Raw genomic sequence first — 22,616 nt, forward strand, 5'->3', positions numbered from 1 at the left:
ATTTGGCTTAGCTACATATCAGACCCTCTTTAAATGCCTATATGTATTCAGGTAAATTCATGCCTTTTCATTCATGTAAATCCATGTCAAAGAAGATCTGAGTATCCTCAAAAATAAAAAAGTCATGTTAAAATTATTCATTCTTGTACTTTCATTCATGTACAGAAAGCTAATTTTTTTTGTCAATATTCCTGGTCTGGCCTACAAACTAATCTCTATCCATTACCAGACTAGTGTAATCAATGATGGACACATTTCTGACCCATCTCATCATTTGAATCTATGCTTTTATTTCTAGATAATACGCACATTATTACAAGTTCTATTGAAAATATGTCAGTGTTAATTTAGCCTTATTGCAGATTTTGCTTTCTTGAGGTGGCGGAGGCACATAGGACAGTGATATTTAAGATGCTGACAGATAGGTATGCTTGCCTTTATAAATCAGAGCATCGAGTATAGAAGTTGGGATGTAATGTTGAAATTGTACAGGGCATTGGTGAGGCCAAATCTGGAGTATGGTGTGCAGTTCTGGTCGCCAAATTATAGGAAGGATGTCGACAAAATGGAGAGGGTACAGAGGAGATTTACTAGAATGTTGCCTGGGTTTCAGCACTTAGGCTACAGAGAGAGGTTGAACAGGTTGGGTCTTTATTCTTTGGAGCGTAGAAGGTTGAGGGGGGACTTGATAGAGGTTTTTAAAATTTTGAGAGGGACGGACAGAGTTGACGTGGGTAGGCTTTTCCCTTTGAGAGTGGGGAAGATTCCAACAAGGGGACATAGCTTCAGAATTGAGGGACAAAGGTTTAGGGGTAACATGAGGGGGAACTTCTTTACTCAGAGGGTTGTGGCTGTATGGAATGGGCTTCCGGTGGAAGTGGTGGAGGCTGGCTCGATTTTATTATTTAAGAGTAAATTGGATAGGTATATGGATAGGAGGGGATTGGAGGGTTATGGTCTGAGTGCAGGTAGATGAGACTAGGTCAGGGAGAATGGTCGGCGTGGACTGGTAGGGCCGGACAGGCCTGTTTCCATGCTGTAGTTGTTATATGTTATATATGTTATAGGCACGTGAATGTGCAGTGAATGGAGTGATATGGATTATGTGCAGGCAGAGGATATCAGATTCAGCACGACATTATGGGCTGAAGGTGCTGTTCCAGTGCTGTACTGTTCTATGAGCTGCAGAACTATAGAATTATGTAGCTCATAGAACATATTGTATGTTAAAGTTCATATAGGGGCGGCACAGTGGTGCAGCAACAGTTACTGTCTTAGAGTGCCAGAGATCTAGATTCAATCCTGACTACGGTTGCTGTCTGTACGGACTTTGTACGTTCTCCCTGTGATCGCATGGACTAGGGTCAGGTTGATAGGACTTGGAAACTGCTCAACAATTAAGGCCCCAAATTGGGCTGCTCTGTTTTAAAAAGAATTTGTAAGTTAAATCTATTTGCGTATGGAACCTATTGCTTCTATAATAATGATTTTCTGAAAAAGCAGGAGGTCACGTTAGATTTTTGATTTTACAGTCGAACAATGTACATTTCAAAGCGACATTTTATTGGGGAGGTATAGCGGTTGAGTTGCTGCTTTACAGTGCCAGAGACCCGGGTTTGATCCTGACTATGGGTGCTGTCTGTACGAATGCTGTACGTTCTGTTAGTGACCGCTTGATTTTTCAAAATCAAGGGTGCTCCGGTTTCCTTCCACATTCCAAAAACGTACAGGTTTGTAGGTTAATTGGCTTCTGTAAATTGTTCCCAGTGTGTAGGATAGAATTATTGTATGGGTGAGCATTGGTCAGCGCGGACTTAGTAGGCAGAAGGGCCCGCTTCCACACTGTATCTCTAAACTAAGCTAAAAAAACATTCACCCACAACCACAGGAGCCGACTTACTTTGATCTCCTCGGTTCTCATTCCATCCAATAAATAATGAAGCAACTCCTGGCTATCCTGCTGCTGAAACCCTCTAAATCGCACAGCCCTGAGGAAAAGAAACAATATTTGAAGCGGAGCATCGAAAGACATAAATCTGCAATACAGCAATTGTTTGGCCAATATAGATCTCTGTAAAAACAAGGAACTACAGATGTTGATTCACAAAAAAAAGATAAAGTGCTGGAGTAACTCAGCAGGTCTGGAGATATCTCTAGAGAATCTGAATAGGTGATGTTTTGGCTCGGGACCCTTGATTGTGCTGGGAGGGAGGTGGGGGGGGGGGGGGGGGTGGTGGTTGATGGAGAGAGTAGCTGGAAGAGAAGGCCAGGACAAAGTCTGGCAAGTATTAGATGGATATAGGTGAGGGGGATATTGGTAGGCTGATGGTTGGACAAAGGCCTGTTAAAAACAGAAGGTGTGAAATAAAAGGATTGAAGAGTTGCAAAATATGAAGCTACAAGGAGTATGGATAGAAGGGTAGGGGGAGCGGAGAAATAAGTGTGTGCAGGTGGAGCACTGGGGAGAAGGTGGTGGGGGGGGGGAGAAAAAAAAAGACGTGGTGGGGTTTGTAGTTACCTAAAATTGCCAAATTCAATGTTCATAGCATTAGGTTGTATGCTACCCAAGCAGAATATGAGGTGCTGTTTGTCCAGTTTGTGTTTGGCCTCACTCTGGAATTGGAGGCCCAGGATAGAAACATCAGTGTGGGAATGGGAAGAGGAGGTAAAATGGTCAGCAACCAGGAAATCCAGTAGGCCTTGGTAGACCAACCGCATGTGCCCTCTGTAGTTAGCCTTGGCTCGGTGCCATATCAGATCCGTAGTGTCAAATCTCATTACACCCGTGTTAAACTCAAGCTCGCCCTGTCACCATAGAAGACCCCACTGCACTTTGAAATATCAAGGGAATCCGTTGCTTGATAGAAAAAAAGAAAAGAAGGAAGCCATTTGGTTCCTCAAGCATGCAGTCATTAAAAAAAGGCTGATTTCAACCTCAATGCCATTTTTGTCCCTTATCATTGTATCTATTGATTTGTTTACCAACCAGAAATCTATAGATGTTAATTTTGAACACAATGACTGAGCTTCCATGAAACTCCAGGGTGGAGAATTCCAAAGATTCACAATTTCTGAGTGAAGAGATTTCTTCCAATCTCAGTGCCAAATGATCAACCAAATATTTTGAGATCATTCTCCTTTGTTCTGGATGACTGAAGTTTTAAGATTTTGTACATTTCCAATGAGATCACTTCTCATTCTTCTAAACTCTAAAAAAGCGATTCCCTCATATCCATCCCAGGTATCCATCTAGTGAATCTTTGCTATGCTCACTCCACACCAAGCAGATTGTTCCTCAACACAGTGGAGCAATGTTTTTGCACGATATTGTCACTGAACGTTATTCCCTTATCATGTACTGTAAATGTAAGAAAATATACTGTACTGTAATTTATATACATTTAAATACATTTATATACTGTAAATGTAAGAAAATAACTGCAGATGCTGGTACAAATCAAAGGTATTTATTCACAAAATGCTGGAGTAACTCAGCAGGTCAGTCAACAAAGAAAGGACAATGTAGGAAGGACAATGTCCCGCTCCCTGACATCAGTCTGAAGAAGGGTCTCGACCCGAAACGTCACCCATTCCTTCTCTCCTGAGATGCTGCCTGACCTGCTGAGTTACTCCAGCATTTTGTGAATATATACTGCAAATGGCTCGTTTGTAATCATGTATTGTCTTTCTGCTGTCTGGCTAGCACGCAACAAAAGCTTTTCACTGTACCTTGGTACACGTGACAATAAATTAAACTGGAAGGCCCTATACAACTTTTGAAAGGCATCCTTCCACAAGCAATTAAACTGTGTTATAATGATTAGCTTCTTCACCTGCATGTTAGCTCTTAGCGACCTGTGTAAAAGGGGAACCAAATCTGTTTGAATACGAGTGTTTCCCAATCTGTCACCATTTTTTTTTAAAAGAGCATTTTTGATTTTTCCACTGAAGTAATAATTTCACTGCTTTTCTACATTGTTTTCCTTCTGCCCTGTTTGCACCTCCTCAAGTTTGCTTGTTTATATTCCTTTGGAGCTTCATCACCACTCACATTCGCATTCAGTGTTATCAGTAAACTTAGAAATGGTCTCCCGAGCCAAATTGTTTGGTGAATAGTTGGGGCTCAAACACAAAATCTTGCAGTGCCCCTAAGTAGTGACACCTCAACAACCCAGGAAGAACCTGCTGATATATTTTTGTTCACAAAATGCTGGAGTAACTCAGCAGGTCAGGCAGCATCTTGGGAGAGAAGGAATGGGTGACGTTTCGGGTCGAGACCCTTCTTCAGACTGATGTCGGGGGTGGGACAAAGGAAGGATATAGGTGGAGACAGGAAGATAGAGGGAGATCTGGGAAGGAGGAGGGGAAGGGAGGGACAGAGGAGCTATCTGAAGTTGGAGAAGTCAACGTTCATACCACCGGGCCGCAAACTGCCCAGGCGAAATATGAGGTGCTGTTCCTCCAATTTCCGGCGGGCCTCACTATGGCACTGGAGGAGGCCCATGACAGAGAGGTCAGACTGGGAATGGGAGGGGGAGTTGAAGTGCTGGGCCACCGGGAGATCAGTGGCGTTAATGCGGACCGAGCGCAGGTGTTCAGCGAAGCGATCGCCGAGCCTGCGCTTGGTTTCGCCGATATAGATGAGTTGACATCTAGAGCAGCGGATGCAATAGATGAGGTTGGAGGAGGTGCAGGTGAACCTCTGTCTCACCTGGAAAGAATGTTTGGGTCCTTTGATGGAGTTGAGGGGGGAGGTAAAGGGACAGGTGTTGCATCTCGTGCGGTTGCAAGGGAAAGTGCCCGGGGTTAGGGTGGTTTGGGTAGGAAGGGACGAGTGGACCAGGGAGTTGCGGAGGGAACGGTCTCTGCGGAATGCAGAGAGGGGAGGGGATGGGAAGATATGGCCAGTGGTGGGGTCCTGTTGTAGGTGACGGAAATGTTGGTGGATGATATGTTGGATCCGCTGGCTGGTGGGGTGGAAGGTGAGAACGAGGGGGATCCTGTCCTTGTTGCGAGTGGGGGGATGGGGAGCAAGAGCGGAGCTGCGGGATGTAGAAGAGACTCTAGTGAGAGCCTCATCTATAATGGAGGAGGGGAAGCCCCGTTTTCTGAAAAACGAGGACATCTCGGAAGCCCTAGTCTGAAACACCTCATCCCGGGCACAGATGCGGCGTAGACGGAGGAATTGGGAGTAGGGGATAGACTTTTTGCAGGGGACCGGGTGGGAAGAAGTGTAGTCCAGATAGCTGTGCGAGTCGGTGGGCTTGTAATAAATGTCCGTCACTAATTTTTCTCCTGTGATGGAGATGGTGAGGTCCAGAAACGGGAGGGAGATGTCAGAGATAGTCCAGGTATATTTAAGGGCAGGATGGAAATTGGAGGTGAAGTGTATAAAGTCAGTGAGTTCTGCATGGGTGCAAGAGGTAGCACCAATGCAGTCGTCGATGTAGCGGAGGTAGAGTTCGGGGATGGGGCCAGTGTACGTCTGGAACAGGGATTGTTCGACGTACCCGACAAAGAGGCAGGCGTAGCTAGGGCCCATGCGAGTGCCCATAGCCCATATATTTTTGTTTTCTATTGGCTTAAAAAAGTGCTGGAGTAACTTAATGGGTCTGGCTGCATCTCTGGAGGGCATAGATAGGCGATGTTTCGGGTTGGAATCCTTCAGACTGAAAAATATCTCCATATCTGACACCCTTTTGTCTCTTTTACATCTCTAGCCTTAGTTCACCAATCTGCCAATCACCCCCCGTCCTCCCTCAGCAGTATCTACCAATCACTTACCGGGCTTTATCCCGGCCCTGCCTCTTTTCTAGCCTTCTCCCCTACTACCTCAATCAGTCTGAAGAAGGGTCCCAACTTGAAGCATTGTCTGTCCATTCCCCCCACAGATGCTGCCTGACCTGCTGAGTTTCTTCAGTATTTTGTGTTTACTCAACTTCCATTCTATATCCCATCTGCCAAGCCAAGATCCTGTCTAACTGCAGTACAGATGTCATACTTGTAAACAGCATCACCTCACATTCTTCCTCTATTTGCCCGACCTTCCCTTTTAACAAATAACCTGCAACATTTACACCCTAGCTTTGGCACCCCAGCCATGTTTCTGTAAGGTAAGTTTATGTGACCATTTATGAATATGTGCTGTTGGTTCATAAACCTTGTTGCAGATGCAGTCCAAATTTAGACAGTGCTTTTAAATTTGGCCTTTCAATAATTTTCTAAACTTTGTTGCTATTTGCTCCTTTCATTGTTTGCACTATATATTTAGTTTGTTTACTTCATTGCAAACTTGCATTTTTGGTTTTATTTTCTCCCCTCCCCCAAACTCTCTTCTTGGTAATCCATCACCCTACCAAGTGAATTAAAACTTTCTCCAAGAGCACCAGCAAATTTCTGAGGTCATTGGTCCATTTGACTGGTGCAACTCTCACCCTGAAATGACCCTAAAGTCCCAGAAATCCAAATCCCTCCCTGCTGTAATCACCTCTCCACTCCTACATTCATAGAATCAGAAAGCACGGAAACAGGCCCTTCGGCCCACCTGGTCCGCACCGACCAGTGATCCCTGCACATTAATACTATCCTACACACACTAGGGACAATTTTTTACATTGATACCAAGCCAATTGACCTACAAACCTGTAAGTCTTTGGAGTGTGGGAGGAAACTGAAGATCTCGGAATAAACCCACGCGGGTTACGGGGAGAACAAACTCCGTACACAGCATCCGTAGTCAGGATCAAACCCGGGTCTCCGGCGCTGCAAGTGCTGTGAGGCAGTAACTCTACCGCTGCGCCACCGTGCCACCCCGTGACTAATTAAGGACATTCATTTCTTCTATTCTCCAATTTCTATGTTGACAAATTGCATGAGATTAATTCAGAGATTACTTTTTCCTTTAAGGTACTGCATTCATGTTATTGGTAACAATATGGCCAACAATTTCTGTTTTTTCCACTCTCCCATTTCAGGTTGTTCTGCAGTTTTTCAGCAACATTCACATACCTCTGCCTCTCTGCTTCAGAAGGCAGTGGAGGCCCATTCACTGAATGCATTCAAGAGAGCTAGATAGAGCTCTTAAGGATAGCGGAGTCAGGGGTATGGGGAGAAGACAGGAACGGGGTACTGATTGAGAATGATCAGCCATGATCACATTGAATGGCGGTGCTGGCTCGAAGGGCCGAATGGCCTACTCCTGCACCTATTGTCTATTGTCTATCCATGTTCTCCAGAGATGCTGCCTGACTCGCTGAGTAACTTGAGTCTTTTTTTGTAAAGCAGCATCTGCAGTTCCTTATTCACAAACTGCTGGAGTAACTCAGCAGGTCAGGCAGCATCTCAGGAGAGAAGGAATGGGTGACGTTTTGGGTCGAGACCCTTATTCAGACTGATTCTGCAGTTCCTTGTCTCTTCACTTACCTCATTGATGCTTACAGAACATCACAATTCCATAGTTATTGCACCCAAAGGTTTCTATTAAGTGCTGTGGATTTCTGAAGTTGTGGAAAACACTATGAATGCAAGTCTCTGTGTTCTCTCAATATCGTAAATCCTTGTTTTAACGGACCCCTTTATAATGGATATCTTGGATATAACGGACGGACAGGCAGCACGGTGGAGCAGCGGTAGAGTGGCTGCCTTACAGCGAATGCAGCGCCGGAGACTCAGGTTCGATCCTGACTACGGGCGCCGTCTGTACGGAGTTTGTACGTTCTTCCCGTGACCTGCGTGGGTTTTCTCCGAGATCTTCGGTTTCCTCCCACACTCCAAAGACGTACAGGTATGTAGGTTAATTGACTGGGTAAATGTAAAAATTGTCCCTAGTGTGTGTAGGATAGTGTTAATGTGCGGGGATCGCTGGGCGGCGCGGACTCGGTGGGCCGAAGGGACTGTTTCCGCGCTGTATCTCTAAATGAAATGAAAAATGAAATGACTTGCTGACGCCAAGCTCCCTCCCTTCACACTAACTACTGCTTCTTTCTGTTGGCCATTGTTTTGTCCACTTGGCCTCTTCCCTCCTCCACCTCCTTTTCCTGTTGTTTAATCCATTGCACTGCTGTCTCCTCCCATCGCCAACGCCTCCTCCCATCACTCAGTCCACTCAGCTCCCCACCTCCCCCGGAGTCACCAACATGCTCCACCTTGTTAGATTTTCTCCACCTTGCAGGGGAGGGGGAGGCGGCACGGGAGTAGGGAGAACAAAACAACGGGTGAGAAGGAGCCCCGAGGTGACCGAGCGCGTCCTGTTGGTAGTGGCAACTTGAAGACAGCGCGTCCTGTCAGGGGCTACAACATGAGCCGCACAACGGTTGCATCAACTGGTGAAGAAGGGCTCACTGGAGCAGGACAATGGCATCGACACCTGGTTTTAAAGTGAAATGACACAAAATGCTGGAGTAACTCAGCAGACTGAATCAGTCTGAAGGGTCCCGACGTCACCTCTCCATGTTCTCCAGAGATGCTGCCTGACCCGCTGAGTTACTCCAGCACTTTGCCTCCTTATGTGTATTAACCATCAACTGCAGTTCTTTGCTTCCACCACGTACAGTACAATGCCTGACTCGGTTATAGTGAAAAATTGGCAATCCAATCACGGATACCATTCTCTCCCCCCCCCCCCCCCCCCCCGATAGTCCATTATCATGAGGGTTTACTGTACTCATTTGTATCAGTTATAAAAGTGATAGCCAAAATATTAATTGAACACAATGATTGTGAGGAATTGTAACCTTCATGGGCAATCTAAGCGATTTTTTTCACGTGCCGATCAACAAAATTTATTGCCAAGTTTTGATGCCCTTTTAAATAAATGAGGATCGATGAATTGATTTAAATATTACAAAAGAGCTATGATTCATAATTATGTTTTGAGAGCTCATATACAACAGAATGATTTATGACAAACAGGCTTCAACCTTTCAAAATAGTAACAATAGCAAATGCTTACTTTTTACAGACTTGAGTGAACAGATCTTTTGGAGTGACAACACTCTTTTTGGTATCTTGAATATCAAGAAGAAATTGATGCATTGCTGACGAGAGTGGTCCGAGTTGATCAGCGTGAATTTCGAGAGGTCCCTGATAATTTAAAATCAAAACACACACACTTTTAAAAACAAAGTTAAAATTACATCCTCAATAATTTACGAAGATGTTGCCAGAACTCAAGGGCTTGAGCTATGGGTGAGTAGGCTAGGACTATTCCTTGGAAGATGAATGAATGAATGAATGAATGACCTTTATTGTCATTCAAAATGAATTGAACGAAAATCATTTGTCACGCAGCCACAACAGTACAGAGTAAAAGACACGACACACAATTTTAACACAAACATCCATCACAGTGACTCCTCCAGACACCCCTTCACTGTGATGGAAGGCAAGAAAATTTCTTCTCTCTTCCTCCCACGGACAGATAGTTCGACTTCTGCCGAGGCGACCGAGGCTCCCGACTCGCGCAGCCCCCGCAAGGAGATGTAAGGCCCCGCGGCCGAGCCATACCGAGCGATGAAAAGTCCCGCGGCTGAGCCGTACCGGGCGATGAAAAGACCCGCGGCCGAGCTGTGCCGGGCCACGGTCCTGCAAGCGGGTCGATCAAGCCCTCCGACGGGGTGGTCGAGGGGTGATCTTACAAATTCAGGTGAGGAATAAATCAGGTAAACACAGTCTCTTGCCCAGAGTAGGGGAAATCGGGAACCAGAGGACATAGGTTTAAAGTGAGGGGGGAAAAATTTCATAGCAACCCGACCCTTCAACCAGGTTCTTGAACCACTCTGCATAACCCAAGCTCAACCCAAATCACTACAGACTTTGCACTACTATGGTTGTTTTGTGCTGTTATGGCCTAGTTTACTTTTGAATGATTTACAATTTATTGTATATTTATTGTCGTTGTTGCTCTCATGAGCCCGCAAAACTGCAGGCGAGTAATAAGCTCATTGCTCAGTTTCATATGACAAATTCAACACTTGACTCTTCGAAGATTCACAAAAACTAGGACTGGGAATATTAAAGTAAATCCAAAGATAGACAATCTCTATTTTGTTTAAAACAAATGGCATTTCTCTATAATGGGATATTTGCAAATTAATGAAGGGAAGCATTCCAAGCTATACCCACCAGGTTTGAAGAAGCAGGAGTTATAATTGCCACTGTATTTCCATTCATTTTTATTTCCTGAATCATCTCTTTCAGCACGTATGTCTGTGACAAGATCTAGGTTTTTTAAGAAAAGCATGTTTGTCAGTTTCAACGTTAAAAATTACTACAAAATGTTCCTTACAAACAATGCAACAGTATTCTTAAAGTACAGGCTGGAGCAACAAGGAAAAGGAAAACAAAAATATACTCTGGCTTTTGAGTAAATGTTATAACCGCTTGAGAACAGTGTCAAGTCTTTCTATCACTTTATCAAATCAGGTTAAACGAGTTGCTAGAGATTCTAGTGGTAATTATATCCTGTTTAATGATTTGAATCCATAGCTGATTACAATGTTTCAGTTATTTTGGGATCTGGGAATCGCCAGCAAGCCCAGCATTTATTGCCCATTCTGAATTGCTCCCGGGAAAGTGTTAATCATATCATATCATATCATATATGTACAGCCGGAAACAGGCCTTTTCGGCCCTCCAAGTCCGTGCCGCCCAGCGATCCCCGTACATTAACACTATCCTACACCCACTAGGGACAATTTTTACATTTACCCAGCCAATTAACCTACATACCTGTACGTCTTTGGAGTGTGGGAGGAAACCGAAGATCTCGGAGAAAACCCATGCAGGTCACGGGGAGAACGTACAAACTCCTTACAGTGCAGCACCCGTAGTCAGGATCGAACCTGAGTCTCCGGCGCTGCATTCGCTGTAAAGCAGCAACTCTACCGCTGCGCTACCGTGCTGCCTGTTCTGGTGAAGGTATGACCACAGTGCTGTTGGACATGGAGTTCCAGGATTTAGCAGCAATATATTTCCTAATGAATGCAAATTTAGAAGAATGCTGTCCCATCTGCATGCTACCTTGTCCTTCTTGGTTATAAAGGTCATGTGTTTGGGAACTGGGTAAGCCATGCAAAAGTATAATACATTTTGTGGATGCTACACACTGCAGCCTGTGTACCAGTGATGAAAGGAGTGCACATTTTAAGCTGGTGGAGTGAGTGCAAATTAAGTAGTTTGCCTTGTCCTGGATGGCATCAAGCTGCGACTCTGCACACCCGAGCAAGTGGAGAGCATTCCAAGCTGCAGGTGTTTCTGATTTGTGCCTTGCAGATGGTGCAAAGGCTTAAGAATGCCAGGAAGCGAGTTGTTTGTGGCCTCTGATCTGCTTCTGCAGTCATACGTGGCCAATCCAGTATACTGATGGTGGGAGATGACGATGCCATTCAATATCAAAGAAAGATGGCACTTTTGTGGAATGATTGTTACTGACTTGCCACTTATCAGCCCATGCCCAAATGTTATCCAAGTCTTACTGCATTCAAATATGAGCTGCTTCATTCATTGAGTAAAGTTAGCTTCTGAGTTTTCCCAACAATGTAATCTTAAATATTGTAACCTGCCAACCAACAAAATATGGACTGGGTAACCAACAGATACCATGGTCAGTATTTGATGTTAATCACCTGTAGGACTGCGTTGAAAAAGCACGTATTCCCAAGATTGCTGAGTCCTTTTACTGATGGTTGTTGGTTGCTCTGCCGTGAAATCTTTTCTTTCTCAATTTCTGTTGCATTGTGTTCCTTTCCCTTATCCTGATCTTTTTCAGGTGATGGTGGAAGTACAGCTGTAATTAGAAATATGGAGCAATTTAAACTCAATATATTTGTGCTAATCACATTAACCTTTCCCATCAACAACTTCTCTCACACCAATGACAAAACTCAATTCAGCATCATTGCACCAACAGACTGTAGCAACACATGCATTTAATTGCTTTCCCAGATAACTAATCAATTACCTTCTTGCAGTCCTTAACTCAGTGGGAAGATTCTAGAAATCAGTTTTAATCCTGGAGAGAGCAACTTTTAGCTTGCCCACAATACAGCTTGCTACATCGGGTAGAGCATTACTAATTGCATATTTATGAAATAATTATGTATTTCAAAGACCTTCTGGATAACTCACCTTCTTTAGAGCATTTACCAGAAATCTTTTTTTGGATGAATTTTACAAGTTGTCCTAACTGATCTTTTTCTTCATAATAAATGGCATCATCACACACGTAGCACCTGCATTAAAGTAACTAAAAGTTAATTAAATCAAGCGCAAGTCAATGCGAACATTTAACTGCACTTCATAACCATTCTTTCAAATCCTTCTCACTTTTTATGTTTATAACTTCATTCAATTGTACTTTCTCGGAGTACATTTTTAAACAGCTGTCATCACCCTTTCTCAGTAGCTTACTTCAATTATCCAACTTCCCCTTCCCCACATTTATTTAATCAAGAGACAAATTTATCAAAGATTCTTTTTTTTCCAAAATCCCTCTAAGGCAGTTTTCTGCTGCGCAGAAAAAGGTCCTTCAGCCTACCTAGCCTGTGTTAACCATCATACCTATCGATACAAATCCCACCTGCCTGCATTATTCCAATTCCTCTATGCCGTGGTCAGGTCAAGTATCCAACCCTCTTAATTGCTCTAACTGTACCCGCCTTCACCATTTCTAGACACCAACCATTCTTTATGTGAATATAATACCCCTCAGATCCCCTTTAAACTTTCTCCCTCTCATATTACACCCAAGCTCTCTAGTTTTAGATACCCCTACCCTGGAAAACAAACACGAGGTAGCTACCTATGCATCTTAATTTGATATACCTTTCAGCCTCCTTTGCTCCAAAGAAAAGAGACCTAGCCATTCAAATCTTTGCTTATAACTCAAGCACTCCAACCCAGGCAAAACACTTGAGAATTTTCTGCACCATCTTCTGCTTAATTGCAGCCCTCTTAGACATTATCAGGTGATGCTGTAAATTTTACTACATCCGTTGGCATGAAATGCTTTGTGGCTTTTAGTTACACTGGCTGGTGGAAAATTATTTTGTAACGGAAAATTCGGAATCTCAAACATAAGTCGGTGGATCCTCTCTCCAACACATTGTTCCACGCATTCATTGACCAATAACAATTCAGAGACTTCAAATAAACATTTAAAAATATCAAAAATGTTTGCAATGTATTTGATTGATCCGGTATTGATGTAATTGCTTCATCAAGATCCCACATATTTACCCAAAATAGTGGTCAATAATATATATGTGGGTCACACTATGCAAGCACTATCCTATGTGAGATGTTGAACCTACCATGCACTCCAGTTGTCCAAACAAAGAGCCACACAATGTGTATCCGAATGTGGCCCTTTAAAATGTTGAAGAGCATGTTGTCCTTCCGAATCCCTCCCACAACCCTGAAAAAATAAAGCCATGGCATAAATAACGGGCGGCACGGTGGCACAGCGGTAGAGTTGCTGCTTTACAGCGCTTGCAGCGCCAGAGACCAGGGTTCGATCCCGACTATGGGAGTTTGTACGTTCTCCCCATGACCGCGTGGGTTTTCTCCGAGATCTTCGGTTTCCTCCCACACTCCAAAGACATGCAGGTTTGTAGGTTAATTGGCTTGGTATAAGTGTAAATTGTCCCTATTGTGTGTAGGAGAGTGTTAATGTGCTGGGATGGCTGGTCGGTAGTGGACGGTGGGCCGAAGGGCCTGTTTCTGCACTTTATCTCTAAACTAATTGTGCAATGCTGAAGAAAAATTTATATTACAAGAAATGGCCATCAAAAGCCTGGAGTTGGTGGCGTTGGATCTCATGAAGAGGTTGATAAGCCTTTGTTTAGGCCATATATGAAGTATTGTGTACAGGTCTGGCTCACCCCATCACAGGAAGGATGTGAATGATGACTTTAGAAAGAGTGCAGAAGAGGTTCACCAGGACATTAGGAAAAACTAACTGCTGGAAGAACTCAACCCTCTCAGTTCCTCCAACAGTTTTTTTTTTTTGTGCTCCAGATTCCAGCAGCTGCAGTCTCTGATGCCTTCATCAGGATGTTGCCTGAATAAGAGCATGAGCAAGGAGCAGTCAGACAAACTTGGATGGGTTTTATCTGGAGTATCAGAAGCTGAGAAGCAACATGATAGAAATATGTAGAGAGGCACATGGACGTGCAGGACATAGAGGGGTAGAGACCATGTGCAGGCAGGTGGGATTAGTTAAATATCGCATTATGGCCTGCACAGATATCACAGGCTGAATGGCTTATTCCTGTCCAAAACCATGTTCCATGTTTAAACTTTCACCGCATTTAGGTTTATATGCACCTGTACATACAATACAGGTGATGATAACAATCAAAGAGGATCACTTTATGATATTAACAGACCATTAGCGGACCCAGGACGATTTTTTATACAAAATAATTTTCTGCAGATAACAGATATGTTCAATACAGGAAAAAAAATAAGGCAGGTAAAGGATATACTGGTCACAGCAAAGCGATAAAGGGTTAGGAAAGAACAAAATCTGACGAATATGGATTGTCTGTCCAGCAACCATAGACAATGGGACAAGGAGTTAGAATGTAGAAACAAAAACTGCAGATGTTGGTTTACTAAGAAAAGGCACAAAATGCTGGAGTAACTCAGCGGATCAGGCAGCATCCCTGAAGAACATGGATAGGGCCAGGACCATTCTTCATAATTATAGTAGGGGTGGGAAGAAAGTAAGGTCGAAGACTGGAAGGGCAGGATAGAGCATGACAGGTCAGAGGTGAACACAGGCGTGGAGGGCGGGGTTAATAGGCAGATATTTGGTCAAAGGCCAAAGATGAACACACACACACACACACAAGATTAGAGAATTGTGAAGCTAGAACATTGACGAGGTGTAGCAAATTGTGTAGGAATGTAGATGGAAGGGGACAGGAGAGCTAGGTGCAAGGTCAGCCAGCGCTCGGGGAAGGTTGTTTATGGGGGGAAAAGGGGAGGGGATGCATTGTCGAGGTTAAAGTTATAGATTTCAATGTTCATACCGATGGTAGATGAGGTGCTGTTCCTCCAGTTTGAGTGTGACCTCACTCTGGCAATGGAGAAAACACAGAACAGAAATTAGGAAGGGGAGTTAAAATGGTTAGCATCCGTGAGATCTAGAAGGCCTTGGTGGACTGAGCGTGACTGTTAGGCGAAACGAATGCTGAGTCTACCTTTTTTCGCTGATGTACAAGAGGCTACATTGTGAACATTGGATGCAGTAGATGGGGTTGGTGGAGGAGCACGTGAACCTCTTTCCCACCTGGAAGAACTGTTGGGCTCCCTGGATGGAGGGAAGGGAGAAGGTTGCAGCAGATGACCGGGGAAGGGGTGGTTTATGTGGAAAGGGATGAGTGAACCAAGGAGTTGTGGAGCAAGTGGTTTCTGTGGAAGGCAGAAAGTGGTGGAGATGTGGTGGGTGGTGGGATCAGGTTGGAGGAGTTGGAAATATCAGAGGATGATGTGTTGGATGCGGAGGCTGGTGGGATGAAAGGTGAGGACGAGTGAGGTGAGGATGTTGCATCTGGGGGGTGGCGGTGCGAGAGCAGAGCTACGGGGCACAGAGGAGATGTGGGTAAGGGATCCATCTATGACAGAAGAGGGAAAGATAGACACAAATGCTGGAGTAACTCAGCGGGACAGGCAGCATCTCTGGATAGAAGGAATGGGTGATGTTTCGTGTCGAGACCTTTCTGCAGACTGACAATTCTCACCTCGAGACCTCCAACCTCATCTACTGTATCCGCTGTTCCAGGTGCGGGCTCCTATATATCGGTGAGAACAAGCGCAGGATCGGCGATCGTTTCACTGAACACCTCTGCTCAGTCCACCTAAACATACCTGATCTCCCGGTTGATAAACACTTTAACTCCCCCTCCCATTCCCATACTGACCTTTCTGTCCTGGGCCTCTGTCAGAGTGAGGCCCAGCACAAATTAAAAGAACAGCACCTCATATTTCACTTGGGCAGCTTAACCCCAGCAGTATGAATATTGACTTCTCTAACTTCAAGAAACCCTTGCTTTCCCTCTCTCTCCATTTCTCCCTTTTCCTAATTCTCTGATCAGTCTGACTGTCCCCATGATGAACTTATCTCTCTATGCTTTGCCACCTTCTCCTAGCTAACAACGTTCTTTTCTACATTTTTCTTGTTCTATCTCTCCTTTGATGTCTCGTTTTCACACCTTACCCTTCCTTATCTCTGTATCTCCCTCTTCCCTGACAGTTTGAAAAAGGGTCTCACCCCGACAAGTCACCCATTCCTGCTATCCAAAGATGATGCCTGTCCCACTGAGTTGCTCCAGCATTTTGTATCTATCTACCTTCGGTGTAAAATAGCATCAGCAGTTCCTTCCTACACAGAAGAGGGAAAACCATGTTAACTTAAGAAAGAAGACATATTGAATGTCCTTGAATGGAAAGCCTCATCTTGGGATTTAGTTAATTAACAAATAAACCAATACTGTACGTAAAGAAAAAAATGTAGTTTCTGAAACCACCAATCTCAATAAAACAATGGACTGACATTGGACTGGAAAATGTGGAAAGTATGGTTGCAAATTTAGTGATCTGATCCAACATGCAATCACTGAATGGTGGGGAAACTCAATTTGCTAAATTGCCACGTTGACATTGCAATCTAACCAGTTACTGGCCAAAAGGTCAAGAAATTATTAATGAGAACATCCAACTATGCTATTCAGTCCATCATTGTCTGTTAAATCGCTTGCCAATCATTGGTCATATTTCAGTTTTTCTAAGTGTAAGAAAATAACTGCAGATGCTGGTACAAATCGAAGGTATTTATTCACAAAATGCTGGAGTAACTCAGCAGGTCAGGCAGCATCTCAGGAGTTAAGGAATGGGTGACGTTTCGGGTCAAGACCCTTCTTCAGACTGATGTCAGGGGGGCGGGACAAAGGAAGGATATAGGTGGAGACAGGAAGATAGAGGGAAAACAATCCTTGTTCCGGATGTACACTGGCCCCATCCCCGAACTCTACCTCCGCTACATCGACGACTGCATTAGTGCTGTCTCTTGTACCCATGCAGAACTCACTGACTTCATACACTTCACTTCCAATTTCCATCCTGCCCTTAAATATACTTGGACTATCTCCGACATCTCCCTCCCGTTTCTGGACCTCACCATCTCCATCACAGGAGACAGACTCATGACTGACATCTACTATAAACCCACTGACTCGCACAGCTATCTGGACTACACTTCTTCCCACCCTGTCTTCTGCAAAAAGTCTATCCCCTACTCCCAATTCCTCCGTCTACGCCGCATCTGCGCCCGGGATGAGGTGTTTCACACAAGGGCTTCAGAGATGTCCTCATTCTTCAGGAAACGGGGCTTCCCCTCCTCCATTATAGATGAGGCTCTCACTCGGGTCTCTTCTACATCCCACAGCTCCGCTCTTGCTCCCCCTCCCCGCATTCGTAACAAGGACAGAATCCCCCTCGTTCTCACCTTCCATCCCATCAGACAGCGGATCCAACAAATCATCCGCCAACATTTCCGTCACCTACAACGGGACCCCACTACTGGCGATATCTTCCCATCCCCTCCCCTTTCTGCGTTCTGCAGAGTCCGTTCCCTCCGTATCTCCCTGGTCCACTCGTCCCTTCCTACCCAAACCACCCCCTCCCTGGGAACTTTCTCTTGCAACCGCAGGAGATGCAACACCTGTCCCTTTACCTCCCCCCTCAACTCCATCCAAGGACCCAAACAGTCTTTCCAGGTGAGACAGAGGTTCACCTGCACTTCCTCCAACCTCATCTATTGCATCCGCTGCTCTAGATGTCAACTTCTTTACATCGGCGAAACCAAACGCAGGCTCGGCGATCGTTTCGCTCAACACCTTCTCTCAGTCCGCCTTAACCAACCTGATCTCCCGTTGGCTGAGCACTTCAACTCCCCCTCCCACTCCCAGTCTGACCTTTCTGACATGGGCCTCCTCCAGTGCCATAGTGAGGCCCACCGGAAATTTGGAGGAACAGCACCTCATATTTCGCTTGGGCAGCTTGCAGCCCAGCGGTATGAACATTGACTTCTCCAACTTTAGATAGTTCCTCTGTCCCACTCTTCCCCTCCCCCTTCCCAGTTCTCCCTCTATCTTCCTGTCTCCACCTATATCCTTCCTTTGTCCCGCCCCCTTGACATCAGTCTGAAGAAGGGTCCCGACCCGAAATGTCACCCATTCCTTCTCTCCTGAGATGCTGCCTGACCTGCTGAGTTACTCCAGCATTTTGTGAATAATCAGCTTTTATAAGTAGCAGTACATATTGTGTTTCAATATTCAAAGCCAAACCATGCCTAGAGGCTGCAAGCAAATCACTTTGAATTTAACAATGGGAACTAATCACCCAGGCGTGTTTTACACAGAACTCAGAATTCTGTGGTCCAGGATCACTATTTCACATAGATAACCATTTACCTTATGCCCACATTTTAAGCATAGCCAGACAGATGGAGCTTCATCGGTTTGCTCACGTTTTCCCTCCGTTTTGGCATCATCTTTGCAGTCCTCACAAGCATTGCACCAGGGTTGCATCAAACGCTTCTTAATTTTGCCAGAGTTCAATTCCTTACGAAAATGTGCACATCGAGGCACTGAAATTAGGGTGAAATTCAACAACATTTAGTTTGACACACATGAATTTTTGCTGAACAGATGTTTTTGGTTTTGTTCATTACATATTTTCACTCTAAAGTTATGAAAGTTTGAAAATGAATTGATGAAACATTAACATTTAATTAAGGCATACGACTTGAAAATCCAGCTCTTCAATCCTCCACCTTTCGAATGTTCTGTGACCAATTTGTGATATCTTGACTCGACACATCATCTTGCATTCATGACGGCAAGATTTTAAACTTGCTTGACAAAAGAAAGGACAGTGCGATTATGGAGTGTTGTTTTTGTGATGGATCAGTGCTGGGATTTTCATGGATGGTTATTTACACATCAACAAGTTGGATGATCACAGATGTGAAAATTGATGGTGTTATTTACAATGAAGATGGTAGGTGTTGGAAATGAACCAAAAGCAACATCATAAAAGTAGGCATATAGAACTGCACAAGTAGATATGTATTAAAATGGAGAAAAGTCACATGCAAAATGGAGAAGTGATGAGGCATTATTGGACTTGACCGCAATCTATTTCAGTGCTCACCATAACAGATTCCAGATAACCATATAACAACTACAGCACGGAAACAGGCCCGTTCGGCCCTACCAGTCCACGCCGACCACTCTCCCTGACCTAGTCTCATCTACCTGCACTCAGACCATAACCCTCTAATCCCCTCTTATCCATATACCTATCCAATTTACTCTTAAATAATAAAATCGAGCCTGCCTCCACCACTTCCACCGGAAGCCCATTCCATACAGCCACCACCCTCTGAGTAAAGAAGTTACCCCTCATGTTACCCCTAAACTTTTGTCCCTCAATTCTGAAGCTATGTCCCCTTGTTGGAATCTTCCCCACTCTCAAAGGGAAAAGCCTACCCACGTCCACTCTGTCCGTCCCTCTCAAAATTTTTAAAACCTCTATCAAGTCCCCCCTCAACCTTCTACGCTCCAAAGAATAAAGACCCAACCTGTTCAACCTCTCTCTGTAGCTTAAGTGCTGAAACCCAGGCAACATTCTAGTAAATCTCCTCTGCACCCTCTCCATTTTGTCGACATCCTTCCTATAATTTGGCGACCAGAACTGCACACCATACTCCAGATTCGGCCTCACCAATGCCTTGTACAATTTTAACATTACATCCCAACTTCTATACTCGATGCTCTGATTTATAAAGGCAAGCATACCAAACGCCTTCTTCACCACCCTATCCACATGAGATTCCACCTTCAGGGAACAATGCACAGTTATTCCCAGATCCCTCTGTTCCACTGCATTCCTCAATTCCCAACCATTTACCCTGCACGTCCTATTTTGATTTGTCCTACCAAAATGCAGCACCTCACACTTATCAGCATTAAACTCCATCTGCCATCTTTCAGCCCACCCTTCCAAAAGGCCCAAGTCTCTCCGTAGACTTTGAAAATCTACCTCACTATCAACTACTCCACCTATCTTAGTATCATCTGCATATTTACTAATCCAATTTGCCACACCATCATCCAGATCATTAATGTAAATGACAAACAACAGTGGACCCAACACAGATCCTTGGGGTACTCCTCTAGACACTGGCCTCCAACCTGACATACAATTGTCAACCATTACCCTCTGGTATCTCCCATTCAGCCATTGTTGAATCCATCTTGCAACCTCACTATTAATACCCAACGATTTAACCTTCTTAATCAACCTTCCATGTGGAACCTTGTCAAATGCCTTACTGAAGTCCATATAGACAACATCCACAGCCTTGCCCTTATCAATTTCCCTGGTAACCTCTTCAAAAAATTCAAGAAGATTAGTCAAACATGACCTTCCAGGCACAAATCCACGTTGACTGTTTCTAATCAGGCCTTGTTTATCCAAATAATTATATATATTGTCCCTAAGTATCTTTTCCATTAATTTTCCCACCACAGACGTCAATCTAACTGGTCTATAATTGCTAGGTTTACTTTTAGAACCTTTTTTAAACAAAGGCACAACATGCGCAATGCGCCAATCTTCCGGCACCATCCCCATTTCTAATGACGTTTGAAATATTTCCGTCATAGCCCCTGCTATTTCTGCACTAACTTCCCTCAATGTCCTAGGGAATATCCTATCAGGACCTGGAGACTTATCCACTTTTATATTTTTCAAAAGTGTTCGTACCTCCTCTTCTTTAATCCTCATAATTTCCATCACTACTCTACTTGTTTCGCTTACCTCACATAATTCAATATCCTTCTCCTCGGTGAATACCGAAGAAAAGAAATTGTTTAATATCTCCCCCATTTCTTCCGGCTCAGCACATAGCTGTCCACTCTGACTCTCTAATGGACCAATTTTATCCCTCGCTTTCCTTTTGCTATTGACATATCTGTAGAACCCCTTGGGGTTTACTTTTACATTACTTGCCAAAGCAGCCTCATATCTTTTTTTCGCTTTTCTAATTTCCTTAAGATTCCTTTTACATTCTTTATATTCCTCAAGAACCTCACTTACTCCCTGCCGCTTATATTTATTGTATATCTCCCTCTTTTTCCGAACCAAGTGTCCAATTTCCCTGGAAAACCACGGCTCTTTCAAATTATTATTCTTTCCTTTCCACCGAACAGGGACATAAAGACTCTGTACTCTCAAAATTTCACCTTTAAATATCCTCCATTTCTCTATTATATCCTTTTCATAAAACAAAAAGTTCCAGTTCACTCCTTTTAAATCCTTTCTCATCTCCTCAAAATTAGCCTTTCTCCAATCCAAAATCTCAACCCTTGGTCCAGATTTGACCTTCTCCATAATTATATTGAAACTAATGGCATTGTGATCACTAGACCCAAAGTGCTCCTCAACACATACCTCCGTCACCTGCCCCGTCTCATTTCCTAACAGGAGGTCCAACACTGCCCCTTCTCTGGTAGGTACCTCTACGTATTGCTGCAAAAAACTATCCTGCACACATTTTACAAACTCCAAACCATCCAGCCCTTTAACAGAATGTGATTCCCAGTCTATATACGGAAAATTGAAATCACCCACAATCACTACTCTGTGCTTACTACTAATATCTGCTATCTCCTTACATATTTGCTCTTCCAATTCTCGTTCCCTATTTGGCGGTCTATAATACACCCCTATAAGTGTTGCTAAACCTTTCTCATTTCTGAGTTCCACCCAAACAGCCTCCCTAATCGAGCCTTCTCGTCTGTCCTGCCAAAGCACTGCTGTGATATCCTCCCTGACAAGCAATGCAACACCCCCACCTCTTGCCCCTCTGATTCTATCACATCTGAAACAATGAAATCCTGGAATATTTAATTGCCAATCGCAACCCTCCTGCAACCATGTTTCACTGATCGCCACAACATCATACTTCCAGATGTCAATCCAGGCTCTAAGCTCATCCACCTTTCTTACAATGCTCCTAGCATCAAAATATACACATTTAAGGGACCCATCATTTCTTATTCTCAGTTTATTTCTTTTCACTTCTTTCTCTCCTACATATTGGGTCTGAGTGTTTCCCTTTTCTGCCTCCTGCCTCACACACTGCCTATTAGCTATCTGTGTTTGAGTCCCTCCCCCCAACCGTACTAGTTTAAAGTCTCCGCAATTACCTTAGCAAATCTCCCCGCCAGGATATTGGTTCCTCTCAGGTTCAGATGCAACCCGTCCTTTTTGTACAGGTCATACTTCCCCCAGAAGAGGTCCCAATGATCCAGAAACTTGAATCCCTGCTCCCTGCACCAGTTCCTCAGCCAATAAAAGCTCTTTGGAATGTAGCAGTTTTATTATTCCGAAATATCTTTCTTAATAATCAAATTTTATTCATCAGTTGATTTAATTGACCTAAAATTGTTAGAGCAACACCTCCCTTCATTCGAAAGGATTTTTCAATATGTTATATTTAAATTTTAAAAATTAATCTAAAACAAAGTACGTAAAGGAATAGG

The 22,616-nt window shown here is 44.0% G+C and overlaps 1 protein-coding gene across 2 annotated transcripts in view; it reads right to left on the reverse strand.

Annotated features, from left to right (window-relative positions):
• usp16 (ubiquitin specific peptidase 16) overlaps positions 1 to 22,616 on the reverse strand; it is a 52,555-nt gene that overhangs the window by 21,333 nt on the left and 8,606 nt on the right. For both annotated transcript variants that reach the window (XM_078408924.1, XM_078408923.1), the window contains 7 exons: positions 18,477 to 18,652; positions 13,311 to 13,414; positions 12,127 to 12,230; positions 11,625 to 11,785; positions 10,123 to 10,218; positions 8,951 to 9,081; positions 1,901 to 1,988 (listed from right to left, as the gene is read on the reverse strand). In XM_078408924.1, coding sequence (XP_078265050.1) covers positions 1,901 to 1,988; positions 8,951 to 9,081; positions 10,123 to 10,218; positions 11,625 to 11,785; positions 12,127 to 12,230; positions 13,311 to 13,414; positions 18,477 to 18,652 — 860 coding nt within the window. The remainder of the gene's footprint in view (positions 1 to 1,900; positions 1,989 to 8,950; positions 9,082 to 10,122; positions 10,219 to 11,624; positions 11,786 to 12,126; positions 12,231 to 13,310; positions 13,415 to 18,476; positions 18,653 to 22,616) is intronic.

The sequence above is a fragment of the Rhinoraja longicauda genome, chromosome 12 (assembly GCF_053455715.1).
Source record: "Rhinoraja longicauda isolate Sanriku21f chromosome 12, sRhiLon1.1, whole genome shotgun sequence".
In the NCBI taxonomy this organism is placed as follows: domain Eukaryota; kingdom Metazoa; phylum Chordata; class Chondrichthyes; order Rajiformes; family Arhynchobatidae; genus Rhinoraja; species Rhinoraja longicauda.